General features: G+C 39.1%; 1 protein-coding gene across 1 annotated transcript in view; it reads right to left on the bottom strand.

The window, feature by feature from the left end:
- The window catches only part of DNAJC3 (DnaJ heat shock protein family (Hsp40) member C3), a 30,683-nt gene extending 10,352 nt beyond the window's left edge, over window positions 1–20,331 (bottom strand). Inside the window, exons 1-7 of the mRNA XM_038129178.1 lie at window positions 20,099–20,331; window positions 14,131–14,241; window positions 11,082–11,206; window positions 9,944–10,018; window positions 4,202–4,354; window positions 2,727–2,908; window positions 696–815 (exon numbers count right to left, since the gene is read on the bottom strand). Coding sequence (XP_037985106.1) covers window positions 696–815; window positions 2,727–2,908; window positions 4,202–4,354; window positions 9,944–10,018; window positions 11,082–11,206; window positions 14,131–14,241; window positions 20,099–20,180 — 848 coding nt within the window. The 5' untranslated portion in view covers window positions 20,181–20,331. The remainder of the gene's footprint in view (window positions 1–695; window positions 816–2,726; window positions 2,909–4,201; window positions 4,355–9,943; window positions 10,019–11,081; window positions 11,207–14,130; window positions 14,242–20,098) is intronic.

The raw sequence follows: 20,331 nt of genomic DNA, 5'->3' as shown, positions 1-20,331 counted from the left end.
GACTGTGTCCAAAATACTTTTGTATAACTCTAAAGTGGGGAGACTCCATAACCCCCCTGGGCAACCTGCACCAGGGGAAATGAGGCAATGTAAAAAGCATATCCTAATGTTTCAAGGGAATTTCATGTCTCAATTTGCACCAATTGGCCTGATCCCACCACAGAACACCACCGAGGAGAGCCTGGCTCTGCCCTCTTTGCACTCTCCCTTCAGGTACATTGATGAAATCACCCTGTAGCAGAGAAGTCTCAGGGCAAACACTCTCAGCCTCCCCAGACTTTTTTTGCAGAAGAGAGATGCTCTCTGCCTCCAGTCTTTGTGGAACTTCACTGGACTTTCTCAGTAGCTTCATCTCTCCTGCACTGGGAGCCCAGTGCCCAGGTGGGGTCCCATCAGTGCTGAGTAATAATATATGAGAGCTGAAAACTCCCATCACTATGTTTGCTTTACTATCTGCTGCAGAAAGAAGTTAAGTATGCAAAAGGGACACAGTGGCATCAGAAGGAATCAGAATAGAATAGTTGCTATGCAAGTCAATATTTATTTTAATTGTAATTTGAGAGCTCTGCTCAGTACCCACTTCAACTGACACATACAAAAAGCATCACTTTAATCAGCTCCTCAATCAGTAAGTTGGTGCCTTAATTGTGGGTTTTTTCTATTTTTTTTTCCTTTATATAGCAGTGAACACTTACCTGCCTTCTCTGATGAATTCCTCTGCTGACTCGATCTGCTTATTGAGTTTCTTTACTTGCTTATAGAGAGAGAAGCATTGCTTATGGTCTTGGTACAGTTTCAGACACTCCCGGACCTCACTTTTCACAAGGAGGTAAAGAGAAGTAGAAAAAATAAAAACAAAACAAAAAACCACACCTAGGTTACAACACACTATGAAATTTTACCTGGAGATACAATGCAGCATATATAAACTGTTCAGAACAACACTTGAGTTCTTTCACAGATCTCTCCCCTCATCCAAATATTTATATAAAGTAAGACCAAAAAGAGTCTTTGAAAATATACAGGGATACTTATCTGGGTTTGGTTTTAATTCTTTTGTATTGCCAAACACACAAAAGATGAAATGCTACATTAATAACTGACTAAAGAGCAGAAGAGTACCTTTGAAGAAAAAAGCACTCTGTGAAAGAAATCATATTTAGCAGATGAATAGACAGGAAAATTACCATCAATTGTAACTCAGATATATTACAAAATTCCTACATTCAAGTGTATTTTGTGTCACTTGAAATAGAAAGCTCAACTAGGACACAAACCTCCTTGATGAAATCTCAGCCAAGCCTGAGGCTGATGTTTCACTGTGAAGAATGTTTATAATCACTCTGATTAGGGAAAATATGCGTCAAAATAGTCCAAAGTCTAAAAAAAACCCCAAAAACCTCCAGAATGCAGTCATATGAAGGAATAAATGTTATGGATCCCACAGAGTCATCATAGCACAAGCACTATGTCAACTTCAGGAAGAGAATACAAAATCTTATTTTGTTCCTAAGCACAGACAAAAATATCTTACTATTTGAAAATAATTAGACCTTTAAGAGGACGAAACTAAGGGAAGGACAAGAGATAGCACCCAGCAATTCCAAGAGCTATAGAACTCTTCCTCAGCATTTCTCATGATGCAAAAATTAATGGTATGAGATAAGAATAAAGAGGCTTATCCCTTCCTTTCTGATTCCGTTCTGTTCTTCAACAGTGCCCTCAACTGTGCTTTTAAATACCACCTATACTTGAAATCACTGGGCAAAGTGATGCCACCTCCCAAAAGTCATCACAGAAGTGACCTATGAGCTCACAAGATCAAGTAGGCTCTGGAAAGGGAATGCCTAATGCAAATCAATTACTTTCATGTTTACTTTTGGCCAGCTATAAAACAAACTTTTGCAAGTATAATCACATGCAGTTTCCATCTGCCAAGGAAACAAACACAGGCTTTTTCAGTTCTCTTCACCTTATTGAACGGACGGTGTGGCAGAAATCATATTAGAAGGATTCTGGAGATGAAGGCAGCAGATCTGAAATTATGACTGGCACAGAAACCACTTCTGTGCAATAGGAAGAATTCCATCATTTGTGCAGCTAGGCACAGAGCACAAACTGAACAGCCCAGACTGGGCAAGGGCAGTTATCTGCCAGATTGACTAGGGACATATGGAAGTAAGATCTTAAATTAAACTCAGTAAGAATAAAAGGACAGGGCATTATCAAAAGTCATCCAGGACTGTCTGCAGGAATGAGAGGCAAACAGCTCTGCACCCCAAGCTCTTCATACTTGGATGTTCCTGTACTTTTTATTTATTCTTAAGCTTCTAATATGAATGTATACATCTTCTGTTTGCATCTTAACTTCAATAGAGGTTTAAGGTTAAAAAAAAAGCTTCACTACGAAAATTTAGAGAAGCGATTCCTTCTAGGAGAAATACAATGAAAACAGCACTTGTAAGCAACTCGATGGAGAGGGACTCTGGCTTCTGTTTAAGGAAACAAGATGTCTGGAACCATTGATGGCTGGTCTTGCCAACAACAAACATGGGTTTCTTCACTGCCAACTCTTAGTTTCTAGAAAGGAACTCCCTTTATCAGATCTAGACCACAGTTGATTTTCCATCCAAACCTCACACAAGAGATACTTCATGGTTTATCATTACCTATATAATTATATTTTCTGTCTCAATTATAATGATTAGAGCAAATAGTAAAATTACCTGAGAGATAATTCATGGTCCCCCAGCTGATAATATATTCTGCTGATTTTATAGAAGGCTTCAGTATTATCATTCTTTAATTTGGCAGCAGCTTTCAAGTCACTAATGGCTTTGCTTGGTTCCCCTTCCTTTATATAACACTCTGCTCGAAGTTCCCGTAGCTCTGCATCCCAAACACAAACCTTGAGAAATCAAAATTAAAGCTTGTTTTTGGTCCATAACACTTCACTTCTTTTCCTCCCCAAAAGAAAACTCCCATTTAATTTCACTTTGCCAACTGCAACAGCATAAGGTTCAAGCTGCATGCAGAGCTCATGAAATTAGCATCTCTGCTTCCTGGTGGATGCTGTGATGCACCTGCCCAAATAGAAAAACAAAGGCCTGAAAATTTTGTAAATGATGCAATGAACTCATGCAGAGAGATGAATTAAATCTACTGGCATTGCTTAAACTAGGACAGTCTGTTGAGCCTCCAGGAAAGGATATCAGAATCATAAATTATTGTATCTTCCCAAAAGAATAGAGGTAATGAACAGCAAGGACCAAGCTGTCGGATGTCCTCTAGGAAGAAGCCTGTGGGTAAGATGCAGCTCCACCAAGTCTGAGCTCAATATCTAGATTTTAAGAATAAAGAGAGGTAAAAATGTCACAATAAGGCAAAACTAATTACTCACAAGGAACTGCCTATCAAAATTTGATTTAGGGAATTAAATCTGTCTAAGTCTTACCAGTTGTTTGGAAATGTTCCTCTTAGAGGAGGCTTACCTGCTTTTCCACATTGCCTCCCCATAAACCAATTCCTGCACTATGGTAGTTTCATCACCAAAAGCTCCAAGGTTAAAAACTCCAAGTCAACAGCACTAATTTGTATGTGCAGAGTCATAGCAGTCAACTGTCTTTTCATACATTTCTATATGACATACAAAATGCCCACATGATTGAGCTATTTACACTTGCAGTATCAGGCTACTTACACCAATTAAGATTCAACAAATACAGATACCTGAGGAACAAGATGAAAATTCAGCTAGCTATCTACATTTTTAATTTTGTGGAGGGTTTTTAAATCTTTTTTTACTTCATTTTCTCAAGACAAAAACTGTCTGCATATATGCAATGAAAAATCCAGATTAAAAAAACCTATAACTCCTATACTTGGCAAAACTCCATTGATTTCAGAAAAACTTCTTCCCAGCTTCCCCAAGAATAAAAAATCGTAGAAGAACAGAAATGTATAATCAGTAAAGTTATCCGTAATTGAAGTTTCACTGAAGTATCTTTAAGAAGGACTATGACTTCTTCTGCAGCTAGTGCTCAGCCCTCTCCTCCCTCCAACACTATTACAGACCCACAGTGCTCAGCAAAACTAAACCGGTCACACCAAAGTTATTTTCACATCAGTAAAGAAACTATTAAACAAAAGCAAAGATATCAGAAGCTCTTATTTTCACAGTACCATTTGACTTAACACTTACTGCCAAGATTTCATCAAGAAGAGAAATAGCAGCTCCGTAATCCTCTTGCTGGTAGGCAGATAATGCTTGTGAATGTAGGCGCTGCAGCTCATCAGATTTTGTCAGCTGAGTCTGGGCTTCTTTTTCCTCATTATTGCTAGGATTGGATTTGAGCTGCAAACATGAACAAGGAGAGAGACTCAAATGCGTGTTCAAGGATCTCTTTCAGGCCCATAAATAATCATATCACGGAGAACTGACTAAAGCCGAGAATAAAGCAAAATGAGTTTCCAAACTCCACTGGAAGCATTTCTACCCCTACACTTCAGAAGAAAGAAACATTTTGAGATTCAATGCAAGATGTCAGAAGTCAAAAATTCCATTCTTCATGCTTGATCAATCATTGCTGGACATATCATAACAACAGCCACTGTCCCCATGACTTGCTGGACATTGTGGACCTCTTTGTAACCTAATTAATTCACCTCTGCCATCAGCTGCTAAACACTGGACTCCTCAGTAGTAATAGTGTAATCACATGGCCTAACTGCATCTCACACTTTAAGCACTGTACATATTTAAAACTTCATAACAGAAATAAATGAAACATGTTCCAGACAGTTGTTACTGTGAAGTTGTGTTTCTTACATTTTCCTCACAAAGAGCGGCTGCAGCAGCAAGCTAAGGGGCTACAAACAGGGAAAAGACTCAGCTGGGCAGTCATGCATTCTGTTTCTTACACAGTTACAAGTCTAACATTTTGTCTACAAGGACTCTCATTTCTCTTAACCCTCTCTCTGAGCAAGTGGAAGTGGTTACATTGTACTTGACTCTTTCATTTAGGCAGGTTTATCTTTTTAAAGAGAAACTTTAAAAAGATCTTTCAGGCACTTCATTATCACCCAGGAAGATACACATGGCCAGAGAGAGTCTCAGCCGTTCCCTTGCAAAGCCAGGAAATTTGTAGCATTACTGTAGCTTGAAAGAAGCACTGACTTCACACTTGTTGCTGATCAAAATGACTTTCAAACTTTAAAAGGGATAAATCAGAATGAGTTTATTTTTCTTGTTAGTTTTTAAAGTAAAAACTTGCATTATCTTGTATTCCATACACAGAATGTGAACTGAAGTCACTCAAAGACATTCAATACTTTTTTCTTTCCCCATTAGTGGCCACTTCCCCTTTTCTCACCACTAAGTTCTTTAAAGACATGTATTTTGTGCTTATGTCTCTAACATAATTCAACTTCAGCCCTTAGAAGTCCTTTACCAGAATCTCCCCTACCACTTGAGTATATGAAAGGAAAGAGCCTAAATGCTATACCAAAATCATGCACAGGTCCCACACTTTGTCTTCAATTCCTCTTTTTAAATCTTTTTGAACTTTATGCAGTTTTTCATTTTACGTGGCAAAAATCAAGTTGTACTTAGACCTGAAAATTCTCATTTATTCCCTGCATTGTCTTTCAGCCAGAGGAGAGGAATGTGATCAAAGAGTTTTCTCTTTTCACAGGATCCCAGTGTAAGTCTCATAAAGCTTTACTTCTGGTTAGAACTCTGCCTATAAGCCCTTGATGCTGTGCATCCACACTCTCTCCCTAAAATCTGGAGCTTGTAGAAGAAGCAAATTTCTGCACCTGTAATTTCAAAAAATACCAAGTCTAAAAACTCTCTGAAGTTCTGAACTCTTTCATTCCAGCGGACTTGTTCGATTTCTTCCTTAATTTCTCAGCATTTTCTTCTTAAAAATTAAGAGCCTTTGGTATGGATGAGCCTTACACTTCCCTAAAAACTTAGGATCTCCTTAGACTCACAGTATGTTTCTTGTAATGTATTTGGAGAAAATGTCAGAGGAATATGAAAAGCAACATTGCATTCATGGAGGCAAGTCCAACAGTAATCAAGACCATTTGAGTGAATCATCCTAAGTAATTTTAGGTAGCACAACATGTCCAGTTAAAGACAGGGAAATTTTTCAAGGTATCATTCAAATGAAAGTCATTGAGTGTGTGCTACAGTATGATGAAAATACACACTCATAAGGTCTTAATAAGTAATAGCATATTGCTATGATGTTTAAATCAGTAACAGTAACTAAAGTGAAAAGAAGCCTGCTCGTTCAGCTGGTGAAAAACATCCTGAAGGGAACTGAGGGAACCTCCATGGTTTGTGGTATCTAAGATCAAGACATCCATGCACTCAAGGAGAGTGCACAGAGGAAAGCCCTGCACTGGTAACATATCAGGTAACACAGCTCAAATGACAGACAGATGGAAAAAAAAACAACCCAAGGATATATGTAAATACCTTTTCTTCTTTAGCTCAGAAACTACAGATGATCACTGCAGCACAGAGGAATGTATTTGGAAATAGCTAATGTTATATTACATATCTCTGATGTGGTTAAGAGAGCCTCAAACAGCCAACTAGATTGCCTAGTAACTTAACCCAATTTGATTAACTTACAGTGCCATAAGATGGTCTCTCCCACCTACATCCAAAACAGTACTATTACACATACCAACCAACCATGGAAAGCTGTTGTCCAATGTATTTTGCAACAGGCAAGGGTTTAGATGAGAAAGCAATTTGCAGATGTACAGAGCTCAGTCACTTGGTCTTGGCTGACATCTAGTGGAACTACAAGCTCGGTGCCTTCAGCGCCGAGCCTTGACGTGTTTGTTCTTCCAAGGCAGACAAAACTGTCTATTTAGGACACCTCCATTTACAGTATTTATTGCAATAAATTGCAACCGTGTTACAGTCAGTCTTAAAAAAGACTAGAATTTGAAAGAAATATGACAATTTGGTCTTTTCCTCACTTTCCAATAGACAAGGCAGAAGTTCTGCTCTAATTCTGTACCTTCTGTAGAATTCACCAACTCAAATGCTTGTCATTTCCTCTGGAACTTAAACAGAGTCACTGACAACACGGAAACGCACATACACAGGGCTGCCAAGATTTGCACTGTTTTGTCACCTTTCCAGAAGGCCTTCCATCAATGAAAGTATGCCAATGTCCCTTTTATTTTCAGTAAAGATCACATGCTTACAGGTAAAATAAACATTCCAGGGCTTTCATGGCTTGAGGCCCTAGACACGAATGTTGATGCACCCACAGATGTGTCCTGCTGACTTCTATTAATCAGAAACCACTAACCCAAACAGAAGGAACTTGATATTAAAGCATATGAACACTAAACCAAAGTTGTAGCAGAGAAATAATTACTATTCATACAGCATGAGCAGCAATTTTGTAGAATCACCAAAGGAATTCTGCTTACTCCTTGTTTCATGTGAAAAACGTGACCCATGTAAAAAATTTAATCAGTTTGATTCATCTGTTGGCCAAAAGGAGATGTTTCTAGAAATGTAGAATATGTGAATGCATAAGTCTGAATCACACCCTCTATCCAAACGTCACGATTAATTTCAGCCAACAGGAAAGTACAGTGTAGAGAAAAAAAAAAAAGAAAAAAAAAGGAAAAAAAAAAAAAAAAGCTAAAAATAACACATGAAGGCTGAATCTCAAGAGGCTCTGCTCCCAAAAAGGAATACTGTATCCTTTGCAGCTAGGCATTTCCACTGCCTGCTCTCACACTAGCACTGCCTCACAGGACAGCCAGTACTGATATGTCAGAGAGGGCAGGAACATACAGAGAAACTGCTTAGCAATCAATCATTTAAAGATATTTAGGGTGCTCACCACGAAACTTTCTCCTTATGCTATGAAATTATATAGAAAGAATTCGAATACATGAATTTTATTTTCTTTTCATGAGTACACACTAAAGGACAGGTTTACTGTTTTATATGAAGAATAGTTATAATGCTTTTTTTAAGTTCCACACAAAGCCACTGGTCGGACAAGCTGCGAAAGTTTACCTGTCATCCTTCCCTCCATTTAGAGGGGCTGAATTTTTCTTGCTTTCTCTCCCTCAAAAATGACTGCATCTCCTCTATTATTGAGACCCCTTTTAAGGAACATGACTACAAGAGAAGGAATGGGAAATCTGAAAGATTTAGAAAACAAGGAAAACCTCTCAAAGGAATAGATATTCTACTTAAAGATTTCAAGGTATGTAGCACAATTAACCCACTCCACACATGAACAATTTAACCTATTGCAAATTACTACTTTTGTATTTACTCATTTTGCTTGAATATATTGTACTTAACTGAAAATTATGCTCTTCAAAACAGACCACTCTAAGTACACAGACAATGTTATTCATAGAACAAAGGCAAATGGAAGTCAGATTGAGAACTAATATGCTCGTTTCCTAAATAAGCTTCTGGGAAGAAACTCTGTTCTACTTCAGACTTAAAGCCTGATTGAGTACTGTAACTATTTGACTGACTAAAGGCAGCAAATAAATTTTTGCAGCAGGTTTGGCAATAAGAAAAGGTATTTTACAGTTGACTGAAGAAACAATTCCATATGCAGCATTAAGCAATACTTCAAGAAACAGTAACTGCAAAGAGATGCACACACAGACTCACAATCAACCCTGACACTGCATAATTGTTATTGCAGCAACTGTGTCCTCAGTTAATCCGAGCTGAACGACTCCCTCCCACATTTGCAGACAGCAGGGCTGCACTGCTATTGGACCATACACTCCTAAGAAACTTACTGAGGAAGAAGCAGCCAGAGGTGCCATTGCTACCTGAACTTCAGAATAAGCTGCTGGAGCTCTGCTACAGACACAAGAACTGTCTGGTGCATTTCTACCTGCAAGAGCCATTCCTTGTAGCTGTCCTGCAGAATATACAGAATAACCACTCCAGTTTTGTCATCCACACTTACTTGTAAGACTTCCATTAAACAGCTGCAATCTAGACCACACAACTTCTTTTTCCATCAGTCTCTTCAGAGACAGCCAACAAGACAGCATCTGTTACTTTGCAAATTCTTCTTATTTTGGCTTAAGGGACATACCAGCTGTTCAAACCAGCAACTCTCAAAGAGCAAGCAAGAATAAACAATGTATCTTACTTATACTCATATTTACATTAATTTTGTGCAATAGAGAGGAAATCTAGATTCACATTCTCTGAGGGCTTTTTTCCTGGGGTTAGATCAGTTATCTTTGCAGCATAGGGCTGAAATGCACAAAATACCAATCAAAACTAAAAACAGCCCAAGTGAGTTTTAGGTGGGCAATATCCAACTACTTGTAGCCGGAAGCTGCACGATTCCTGATCATGAAGAGAAAGTACTGTCAGATATTCATGAACATGGAGAACTCTGCAGATTAGGAGACAGAAGGATGCCACTGGAATGCACTACCTTAACTGCTCAGGTACTATATTAAGAGTCAACAATCCTTGTGCAACTGGTAAAAAGAGATAGGAACCTGTAAAGGTTGATCCATGATGCCCCATGTGACTTCCCAGGGAGACACCAATATAGTGATGTAAACCAGAGCTCAACTACATCACTCTTTTCTGAATGAAGGTTCCTCCCTTCAGCTACCAGTAAGTAGAGATCATGAAGTATCAGGCACACACAAGAAAGACTTTCCAAAGTGCTCCATTGTTTCAGGCAACACCCCCTTTCATCTGCATCACTATACTGCAACTTCACTGGTCATTTATTCATACAAAAGTTGCTTAGCTACTATGCCTGCAAAGAACAGGAAAGACAAACCCAGGCCTAGGTAGCAAATACTCTACAGAGCATCACAGTTCAGATGTGACCTTGGCTCAGAACCCAGCGTCAAAAGTAGTGATGCAGCTCAACACTGGCCTCCAACTTACCACATTTTTAAAGTCATCCTCTGCTTCATCAAATTTTCCTTGCTTAAGCAGTAAGTGTCCTCTTTGTAATCTTGCCTGAAAGGAAACATAACTTTTTATTTACAAATGGGAATTGAGCAAAGTATGAGCACAAGTTTCATTTTAGTATAGCTAACAAGCTGAAACAGGGACAATGACACCCATTCTTTGTCTTTTTGATTTAATAATGTTCTTATAAGGCCTCTTCAATGGCAAAGACTTGCTCTGCACCAGAGCTGAGGGACAAAAAGCAGACAATTTGTGAATTGATTCATTGACTTGTGAAACTTCCTACATGAGTTATGAAAAGAACTCACGTAGGAAGTTTCACAAATCAAAGTGAATGTGACTTCTACACCACTTTCCTGATTATAACTGCTTACAGATTAAATAAATAGCAGAAATAATAAACAATTCCCAAATTTAATTACTTCAATAAACTCTCAGAATAATAGAAGCTACATAAAAAGAAAAGTCAATGATTTAGAAGACTTTGATTTCTTATATGAATATTTTCATACAACAGTGAATTTAACGTTTGCTCCTTTATTGTCAACTATACAGGACATGCCACTGCCCACAAAAAAGGGAGGTGAGAGAATCAGTTGGAGAGGACTTCAGCATCAGTTTCCAACCAGCGAGCCAGTGTCCACATATAGTACACAGAATGGAGAAAGGGGTAAGCAAATCTGAACTTCAACAGTCACACAGGACTGCAATGAGATTAGGACAGTTACTGTGGAGAACAGACACCTCAAATCTAACGCTGACCAAGAAAAAAAAAACCTGGAGGCATCTCTGTGCTTTTATCTCCCTGTCCCAAATGGCAAAGCCTTGGTGAACAACAGAATAACCACAAATGAGAGAAGTGTTTAGTATAAATCCATGAACTTCGTAAAACTAGTAGTTGTTCAAATAACTGTCTAGACTGTACTCAACATCATCGCAAATTAAGGCACATACACTACTGCTATTATTTTACCCACTTTAAAGCCCTCTGAGGGAGAATGTATTCTCTATTCCTGTTGAGCAAAGTCTGAAAAAAAACCCCAAACCTTCTCTGAAGCAGTTTTTTGGTTTTTTTTACACTTGAACAATCTTCAGTTCCAGTAATACTTACTGATGTGAAATCCTGCTTTAATTCAACCACTTTACTTAAATCACGAATTGCTGCTTTAGATTTGCCCATGGCTAAGTATACTGTGGCTCTTCTGTAATAAGCAATGTAGTTCTCAGAGTCTCCCTCTGCAAATGAACAAACAATAATCAGAATACTATCTCAAAGCTACTGGAAGTTCTGGTACAGTGGAACTGTAATGACTAAAAAATGTATCATCTGACTTTTAAGCCACTGGAAACAATAGTATACATTAATAAGACATAAAATTTGCAACATTATGCAAGCAGTAATTTCTATACAGTTTAATTATTTAACAATAAAGATTACACAAATACTGTAAATGCCAAATAACTGAGAGCGAAGGTCAAATATGCATGTGTTCTTCAGCTTTATATGGGAGAACAGCCACTACCTACTAATGCTTTACCTGCAACTGTGCAGGCCTACATATGAAAGTACATTAATTCATCATTTTCCAGCCCAGGTGCTGATCACCCTATCAGATAAATGGAAATACTCCCAAAATTACTAATATGTTAGCACAATATCAACACAGACACTAATTCTTTATATTAAATTTTATTTCTCTCGTAATAAAGTGGGCACCAACATTCCCTCTGACCAGCAGACAAATGTACACACACTATCAACATGAAGGCTAACTTCAGGGCCCACACATTCCATGTTGCCTCCTGGTCAAAATTCCAAGGTCCAGCAACTTTAACTCTCTCCAAGCTAGCACATACTCCTGTACAAAAGGCAAACATCAGTCTCTGAAAACAAAAATATTATTCATAACATTCTTCTGTATGCAGTATTTCACAGAAACAGAAGACAGTTATTGTGGGCTCTCAAGGAAAAGCAACTTCAATCACCTAAACAACCCAATGTTGGAATACAGAAAACCTTTTACTATACTATTAAAAACATAACAATCAATCCAGAATTTGCAGACAAGAACATCCACATCTGAGGAACAGAAGTAATATTTTTCTTCCTCACATCATTTGAGGTTAAAGATGAACTTCAAAATAAATGGAAGAAATAGCACCACCAAAAATCTTACGATCAGCAGCGAAGTTTCATAGCTGGCCACCTCCATTACCAAGAAAAAGCTATCTGCACTCTTCCTCAACAATATCTTGGTTGTGAAACTGCTAATCTTCAGAGCTGAAATTTAACAGGCACTCCCATGCTGTATGCCTCTTTCTATGTCAGCATTATAAACATCAAATAAATTCAACTTTTACTACCCTTAAAAAAAAAAGCAGCATTAAGTCCTAAATGTGTAGGCTAGGTCCAAATCGACAGCTGAAATCAAGGAACTTGATTATACACAAAGGATGAAAGGTAGGAAAGAGCTAACACAGAAAGCACATTCCAGCACCAGATGATTATCTGACACATAGTGTTGCCTCAGTACTCCAGCAACAGTAATGAACAGCAATTGACACTTACCCAAACAGAAGGCATAAGCTAGGATTGAAGAAGGAGTTGAAAATTTAACTGAAGAGAGGTAATGTGGACAGCAGTTTTCTTTTATTTCAGATGTTTGCAAAAAAAAAACCAAAAACAGACTGGCTGAGGCAAAACAGAAAAATCTATTTACCTCAAAGTCTACAATGATACAGTACATCCAGGAAAGAATTCTTACCTCCTCACAAGCACACCTGGCAAATCATGCTTAAAATCTTTTCAAAAAAGCAAAATCCAAAGAAGCAGTCTGATGGAAATAAGGCAATCAGGCTAAAATCAGCATCCAACTAAGAATCCCATAAAGGTCTCAAATGAGGTGGTCACACCATATTTCTACAAGCTGGTCGAGCACAGCTGGCAAAGCAGTGGGTTTCACCCCTGCAGGCACCTCACACCACTGCTGCCTCTACAACACCACCAGGACCTGCACAGCCACACATTGAACTGGTCTCCTCATCAAATCCAAGTTCAATTTTGCCAACCAATAATAAAGGAAAAAAATCGTGCTGTAGCACTAACTGTGCACAGATCCCACAGAAATGCTTTGGCAACAACATACAAACCAAAGGAGTAACAGACAGCATCTAGGTGGAACATGGAACTTCCATAAAAGAAAAAAAGGGAAGTTGCCTCCTCCATTCTCTTTATATAAGGGAAGCTGATCTTGGAGAATGCAAAGAAAATCTTAATTACTCAGAAGCAATCTATGTTTTGCTTACATCTCACTATTAAACCAAGGCATAAATTAAAAAGTATCAACAGTATAACTCATCACTGTATAGCATCTTAGTAATTTTCTTTTCACAGAGAAAAAAATGCATTTGTACACATTATAACAAAGTCCAACAACTTAAAACAGTACCATGCAATTAAGAAACTGTAGTGTTAATGGACACTGCTCTTTACTGGTGCTGTCTCTATGCTTCAATTAAAGGATTTCAATCAGCTAAGTTGCTTTAAAATTCTTAAAAGCAAACATTTAATTTCTCAGTTTGCTGAAAATGCAGAACACCAAACAAGAACAAACTCCCTATTTGACTACAAGAGAGGGACAATTTTGCTCTCCACTGCCAATTCAGTATCTCAAACTTGCAGCATCAGTTTCACTGAGATATCACCTACTTCAAGAATTAATTAAGAAAAAATAAGATGAGAGAGAGTGACTATTTTAAACATTGAATTTTTTACAGCACTGGATATGAGAAAGCATGGATAAAGTCAGCTTTTCAAAGACATACTTATACTTTGAAAAACATCATAAAGATGAAACCAGATCTTGATGGGATTAGAGTCAACTATAATTCCTTTCATACAGCTAGCTTCTAAAACAACAGTGACTTAAGTGTTTATGTATCATGTAGTTAATTTAACAGTTTTCTTTTATCAAAAACAAAGCATAAATATTCTACTGCATTTCCACTGGCTTCTGTCCAAACTGCTGCATAAAGGTATCCCAAATTCTGTGATTCATGGAATGCAATTTGCAAGAAAGCAGGATATTTAATGAAGCAAACAGTGGGAAAAACCCACCCAAAGGTATTTCAGTACAAGAGTCACTTCCTGAGACACATACCTATAGCCGCATGAAAGTGAGACAAAGCATCTGCCAGCTGTCCAGCAGCCAATAATTTCTTCCCCATTTCAAGTTGTTTTTCTACTTCTGCATTTATTCCACACTCAGCTCCTTAAAGAAAAACAAAAAGATCAAGATTTACTGTGATCAAACTGTTCTGAATGAATTACAGCAAATACATACAGTGATAATACAACACATGTAACAATTAATGATAGAGGCAGAAGTCATCCTCCTGCACTCTAGGTAATCTCAGAGGTCTTTTCCAACCTAAGGGATTCTGAGACTCTGTAAAGCACCCTGCAGTCTAATAACCCCACAGCATGCCCCAATTAGGATGTGTCAAAGCATACACGACATTGCTTAGCACCCCACTGTGCAAGGCACCAAATAGGCATCCACGGACTCAGTAACATAGTCTGACTTTCAATTCCAGAAGAAACTGGAAAGCACTTGTAACACACACGCAGCAAATACACATAGGTTCTAAGTTAAAATTCATGACCCTGATGGTAACTTAATACTTAACTGAAAACTGTTTGGCTACTTAGAGATTGGCTTCTCATCTACTACACTCGCCTCATCTTCATAATTTCCAGGGCAAACTTCTACAGGACTGCAAGTTTAGACAATTAAGTTTAGACACTCCTTTTACCTTTAACTAGCTGCATGAAAACCATACTGAAGTTGTAAGTCTTTGAAGTGCCAGTTTGAGTTTAAAGCTAATAAATTGCTGCTGCTCAACCAACAGGGAAAGAAAGACTATTGTTGAGAAGAAATGAGCAATCAAGTACAAGTACACGCTGTACGTACATCAACTCAGCTTCCTGCAGTCTTCAGATCACGGCAGAATTCCACTACAAATTACCCATCAGCTTATGACTATTAAAAAACTTTCACACTAGAAAAATTTTCATTTATTAAGAGGACACCCTATGCCTAGATTTAAGCAAGGCAATATACTGAAATCCCAAACAAGCACATTATATTAAAACCCAATGATTTATAACTTATTTCACTCAGGTTTTGCACTGAGCTGATTCAGATAGGCACTTTAAATACAAAAATGCAGCAGCACTCCAAAGTTGTTTCTTAGAATCCCAAAATGTTACAGTACAACTGATTGAAGGAAAGTATATCCAAACTTCTCACACTGAAAGGTGGTTAAATAATGTATTTTTAATGATTAATGATTATCATTACTTAATGATAAGTAATTTCTTATCACCAAATCATCACAATTTTACATGTAGGAGCTCTAGCATCTGGGATCTTAATTTATTTTTTCATTTCTACTCCATTATAAAGCTCATAATTCTTTTAATTCCACATTATAAGAAAATCCTTGAGCTGTCTATACGAAAATGAACAAAATCCCCTCTGCATCCTCTAGAGAAAGTTCTATCTCCTAAAAGACTGTCAATAAGCACACTGGATTTAAGGGCTTCAACTCAATTATTTGTTTTAGAACAATGATAGAGAGCAATTTTTTTTAATTAATGGAAATTACTTCATGAAGTCCCAAATCTCCAGAGAATATTTTTTGTTTAAGTCGATGAAGTTAAAACTGCCTACATGATAAATAATTATTATTTGAGGATCATACTAAATGATTCATTTTTAAGTCAATTCTAGGCATGTAAAAAATGTATTCCCATTTTATGTGTCAAATTTGCAGCAAAAAAGGACATTCTTCCTTGCCCATTTTCCTTCAGCAGCTTAAAGCTTCAATCATCAAGTAGTCCAGTGTTCTTTAAAATGACAAAGCAAGCATATGAAACACAATGAAAAAGCTAAGAACTGAAAAAAAAACCTCACCACAAATTTCCCTGGCTTTGGAAGAATGCCAGCAGTAAAGCAGGTATAAAACTATCAACAGACTGAAGTATTTAACATGACCTAATACCAACTAAAAACTTAAACTTCATCCCTCCTGTGTTTCCCCACACACACAAATACCTGAAATCTATCAAAACTTGTCAGCTGGGAGTGGTATCCTAGAACTGGGCTATAAATTGCTCTTTGATGAACTTTCCATCTACCCAAATATGGCATTCAATTCCCACAGTCTCAAGCATCCTTGCTTTACATTCAGTCACATCAGGATAGCTCCAAGAATACATTTTTCTACAGTAAGATGTACCTACACAATTTTGTGTCTTTCAAACATGTTGTGTACAGTACAGTTTTACAGTTACATAACACCTTAGATGGAAGAGCCATCTTTTTCCTTAAAAATAATGAAGACAATTACTAAAACAAATGAGAAAGGTGCCCACTGATAGCAAACAAATAATAAAAGCAGGAGCAACATGGATAAATGAAGAAGCAAATTGTGAAGTCCTCTAGACTCCCTGTAAAATACATTAAACATTGACATACATTAAAATATACATTAAACCGCGGCTCTGCAAGTTGCTGAACATCATAAATTGGCGCATGAATCTCCAGGAGCAGCCTGTATCATCAGCCTAACCAACGATGAACAGTGACATTTACCGTAACTACTCAGGAACCCTCTGCACTGACCCGATGGTTGAGCTGTTTATTCACAGAAATCTATGCTTATTCATTTTCTGGCTGTAGGCAAACAATTGCTCTAAATAAAGCAGCCCACAGTAGGCATCTGAAAACTGATAACAGAAGCACAGGAGTTCAAGAACTCAAATCCTCTGCAACCTACTTGGGTACCTATGCACTCTTTGGTCCGGGAATGAGTCTAAGAAGTAAAGTTCAGCTGGAGAAAAAAACCCACCAAACCCCACCCCACGGAGCTCTTTACAACAGGTACGCACTGGTGAGCTGGATATCACAGGCCCAGTTGAAGAAGTTCTGCATGCTCCACCAAGAAACTAAATTTACCCGAGAGATATGCAAGCTTACAATCTATTTTTAAAAAACTTCTATGTATTTTAATTTGAATATAATTTCTAAAGACTGCCTAAGTGTTAAATATTCACCCTGGGCCTCAAACAACCACACACAGGAGCTGTTAAATCAAGTCAAATATTCTGGATAAATTCAGAGCCTGCAGTCCTCGCAAGTCTGGGCCAAGAGTCTGAGTAAAAAAATAAAAAAAATTAATAAAAAACCAACACAAAGAAACCAAACACAAACCCCCAGACTATTATATTTCCATATAATTAGTACTAACACTGACAACTGTTCAAGGGACAACAATCACAAGTTGTAGGGAAGACAAACAGGTGCAGCTAACCTGTTTTTCCAGTTAAATACACTCACTTCAAATAAATTATAACTTCCTGGTAGGATTTCTGTTTTATTAGGATAATTGGTGCTAATATGTAGGCACCTAAATCTACAGACTTGAACTATATCCCTGTACAATCGGGCCCATCCACATTGCAAAGAACTCAAGAAAGCTCTGCAACCTGAGAACAGCTTCAAGATGTCATATTTGTCTACACACTCCTGTTTTCCCTCCTGTAGAATTTCCACCCACTTTTCCCTAAATCTTGTTCCCAAGCTGAATAACAAAATAAACAGAATTAGTTCCTACTGTGTACCAAAAGTGGTTGTTTCAACGATAAAGCAGCAGCATGCGTGTCATTAATCTTAACTGCATTCATCTCAACATTTATTTTTCCCCCACAGAGGAGCTTCATGATCGCCTTATCTTGTCAGGAGACTGGGAGACCCTGCTTTTGCAAGATTTTTTTTAATCAGAATGACCCTGATTCTCAAGTTTGCTGTCATTTTTCAACAGTTTGGTTTTTGCTTTAGGTGTATTTGCGAACATGATTTTCAAGAATTACTCTGAACTAAGTAAGATATGGACAAGCACCAACATTTTCAGAGGCAACATTTCTGAGGTTTACAAGGAGCCTCAGTGCATACAGCAGAGATATGTGCAACTTCCACCCATCATGTTTTCACTCCCTCCGTTTGCAAAGGAAGTTGGTAAACACAGCAAAGACTGCAGACAAAAAAAGCCCCACCCTCAAGAAGCCTTTGTATTTGTGGCCAAGAAAAAAAACAAAAAAAAGCTCCTAAAGATAGGGTAAAAAAAAAGTGAGGGGAGAAAAAGAAACACTTAATGGTTGTGGTCTGACAGTAACTGAGCTCTGTATACTCAGAGCCCCTTTATTCTTCCCCATATTACATTTCCTTCCTTCTTCTATGAGGTGGGAGAGGGGGAAAATGAACAACACTCCTTTATTCCTCCTCAGCCACCTCTTTTTGTTGTGATTAGTGTGGACAAACAGCAGTGAAGAATGAATCTTCCCAAAAGAGGATCTGTGCCAAATTCATCACAAATTGAGGCAAAGAGGAGGAATCAAAAACGTTTTTACTAAGCGTATTTGTCAGCCAGATATAAATAGTATTCATTGCCATCAACTGTGAGATACAAAATTAATACAGAATGACTCTTCCAGACTCATGAATCAGATGACAAAAGGCAGACTTTATTATCAAGACATCAAGATACAAATTTAAATGTGACTATGAACACCTTTCAGCTCAAAGACTAGTAATATTTGTGGGGGAAAAAATCTAGATACTTAAATAACATAACCCCCCAAAAAAACTCTCTAACTAAAAATTCTCTGATAAATTAACACACGAACTAAAAAGTTAGTGAATTCCATAAATAAGATCTAGTACCACCACTTCTCATTCTAATACTGTACTCTACATCTTTATTAACTGAAGTTAAGACAATGTCCCCCAAATTAGGAAATGTGCTACGCCCAAATAGCCATTAAACCACATACTTGAAGTAGGCTGGCAACTCTAAATTATGAATCCTCAGTAGGAGCACTACTGCCACAATCTAATGGGGGGAAAAAAAAACAGTAGACTCTGACAAAAGTTACTATTTATCTTCTAACACTACTAGGATGCATATAAAAAAAAAAAAAAATCCAGGGCAAGTTGATACCACGGTACATAGTCTAATACAGGGTGTCTTTGCCACAGTATGTTCCTGTTGCCACCTGGCCAGCTGAACTAGTCTTTAATTTAGTGTATCAACTGAATTTTTAATGTTAATCTATATCTTCCTTAAGCCCACAGCTTTTTTCTGACTACTGACAGCTTCAGTTCCACTTCCATCTGCCACTGGCAGGTGAAGAATGTCCCTCAGGTGAAACCCTGACTGTAACCACCATTCTATAACAGAGTTAGAAACTTAACAGCAGCCTGTGAATAAAAGTCTGGCTACACAGGTGTTGCTGGCAGTGTACTACTAAAGTAAATATGCTGCACAAAGCACAGATTATCTGAACTTCAAACACTAATGGCGAGGGACGGAAAAAAAAAAAACCAACAAAAAACCTACAGAAACCATAACAACAAAACAAAAACAGAACCAATTCAACGCAACCATCAAAAGCCTCAGCGAATCTCTCAGTTTGGTACTAATAGTGGCTGCGGCTGAGAAGGGCAACTGGAAAAGCCTCTGAACTTCGGAACTACACAAAATCCACACGGGAGTGCGAAATTCACGGCTAGCACAGAAACGGCCAATGCTGTCACACAGCTGCACTCGAGGACAGCAGGGCACCCGAGGCCCCACAGCGGCTGGCGGCAGCCCCAGCCCGTCCGTGAGCAGGCCGGGCAGCGCCAAGCGCACACACAGCGAGCCACCTCCAAGCACCGCCGGGATCTCCCACTAACCACCACAGGTCACCGGCAGCGGCCGTGCCCTCGTTACGCACCCTTCGCCGCAGCCCCGAGTGATGAGGTGGCAGCGCCGTACCTCCCTGCTCACACCCTTTCCCGAAATATGCACCCCCTCAAGACGACACGGGCCCGGGCAGGCCAGGGGGTGCGGGGTGCGTGCCCCGCCGCCATGGCGGACACCGCGCAGCCCGACAGGAGGGACGGGAGGAGGGCGACCAGCCACCAGCCACCACGGCCGAGAGCCCAACCCCGACGGGCCGCGGACGGCCGCGGCACAGCCCCCCTCACAACGCAGCCCCACGAGGACCCCGGCACGCCTCACCCTGGTACTGCAGGTCGAGGAGCACGAGCAGGAAGGGCAGCGCGGAGCCCAGGCGCCCGGCGGAGGCAGCGGGGGACACCATCTCCTCCTCCTCCTCCGTCGCCGCCCCCCGTCCCGACAGTGGCGGCTCCGGGCCGGGCCCAACCGAGCGGCGGCTCCAGCTCCTCCGGCAAGGGTCGTGGGCGACGCTGATTGGCCGCACCGCGCGCGCCCGCCCCTGCCTGGCGCCCGCC

The sequence above is a fragment of the Motacilla alba genome, chromosome 1, assembly GCF_015832195.1.
Source record: "Motacilla alba alba isolate MOTALB_02 chromosome 1, Motacilla_alba_V1.0_pri, whole genome shotgun sequence".
Taxonomy (NCBI): domain Eukaryota; kingdom Metazoa; phylum Chordata; class Aves; order Passeriformes; family Motacillidae; genus Motacilla; species Motacilla alba.
This window is presented reverse-complemented; position numbering and strand designations above follow the sequence as displayed.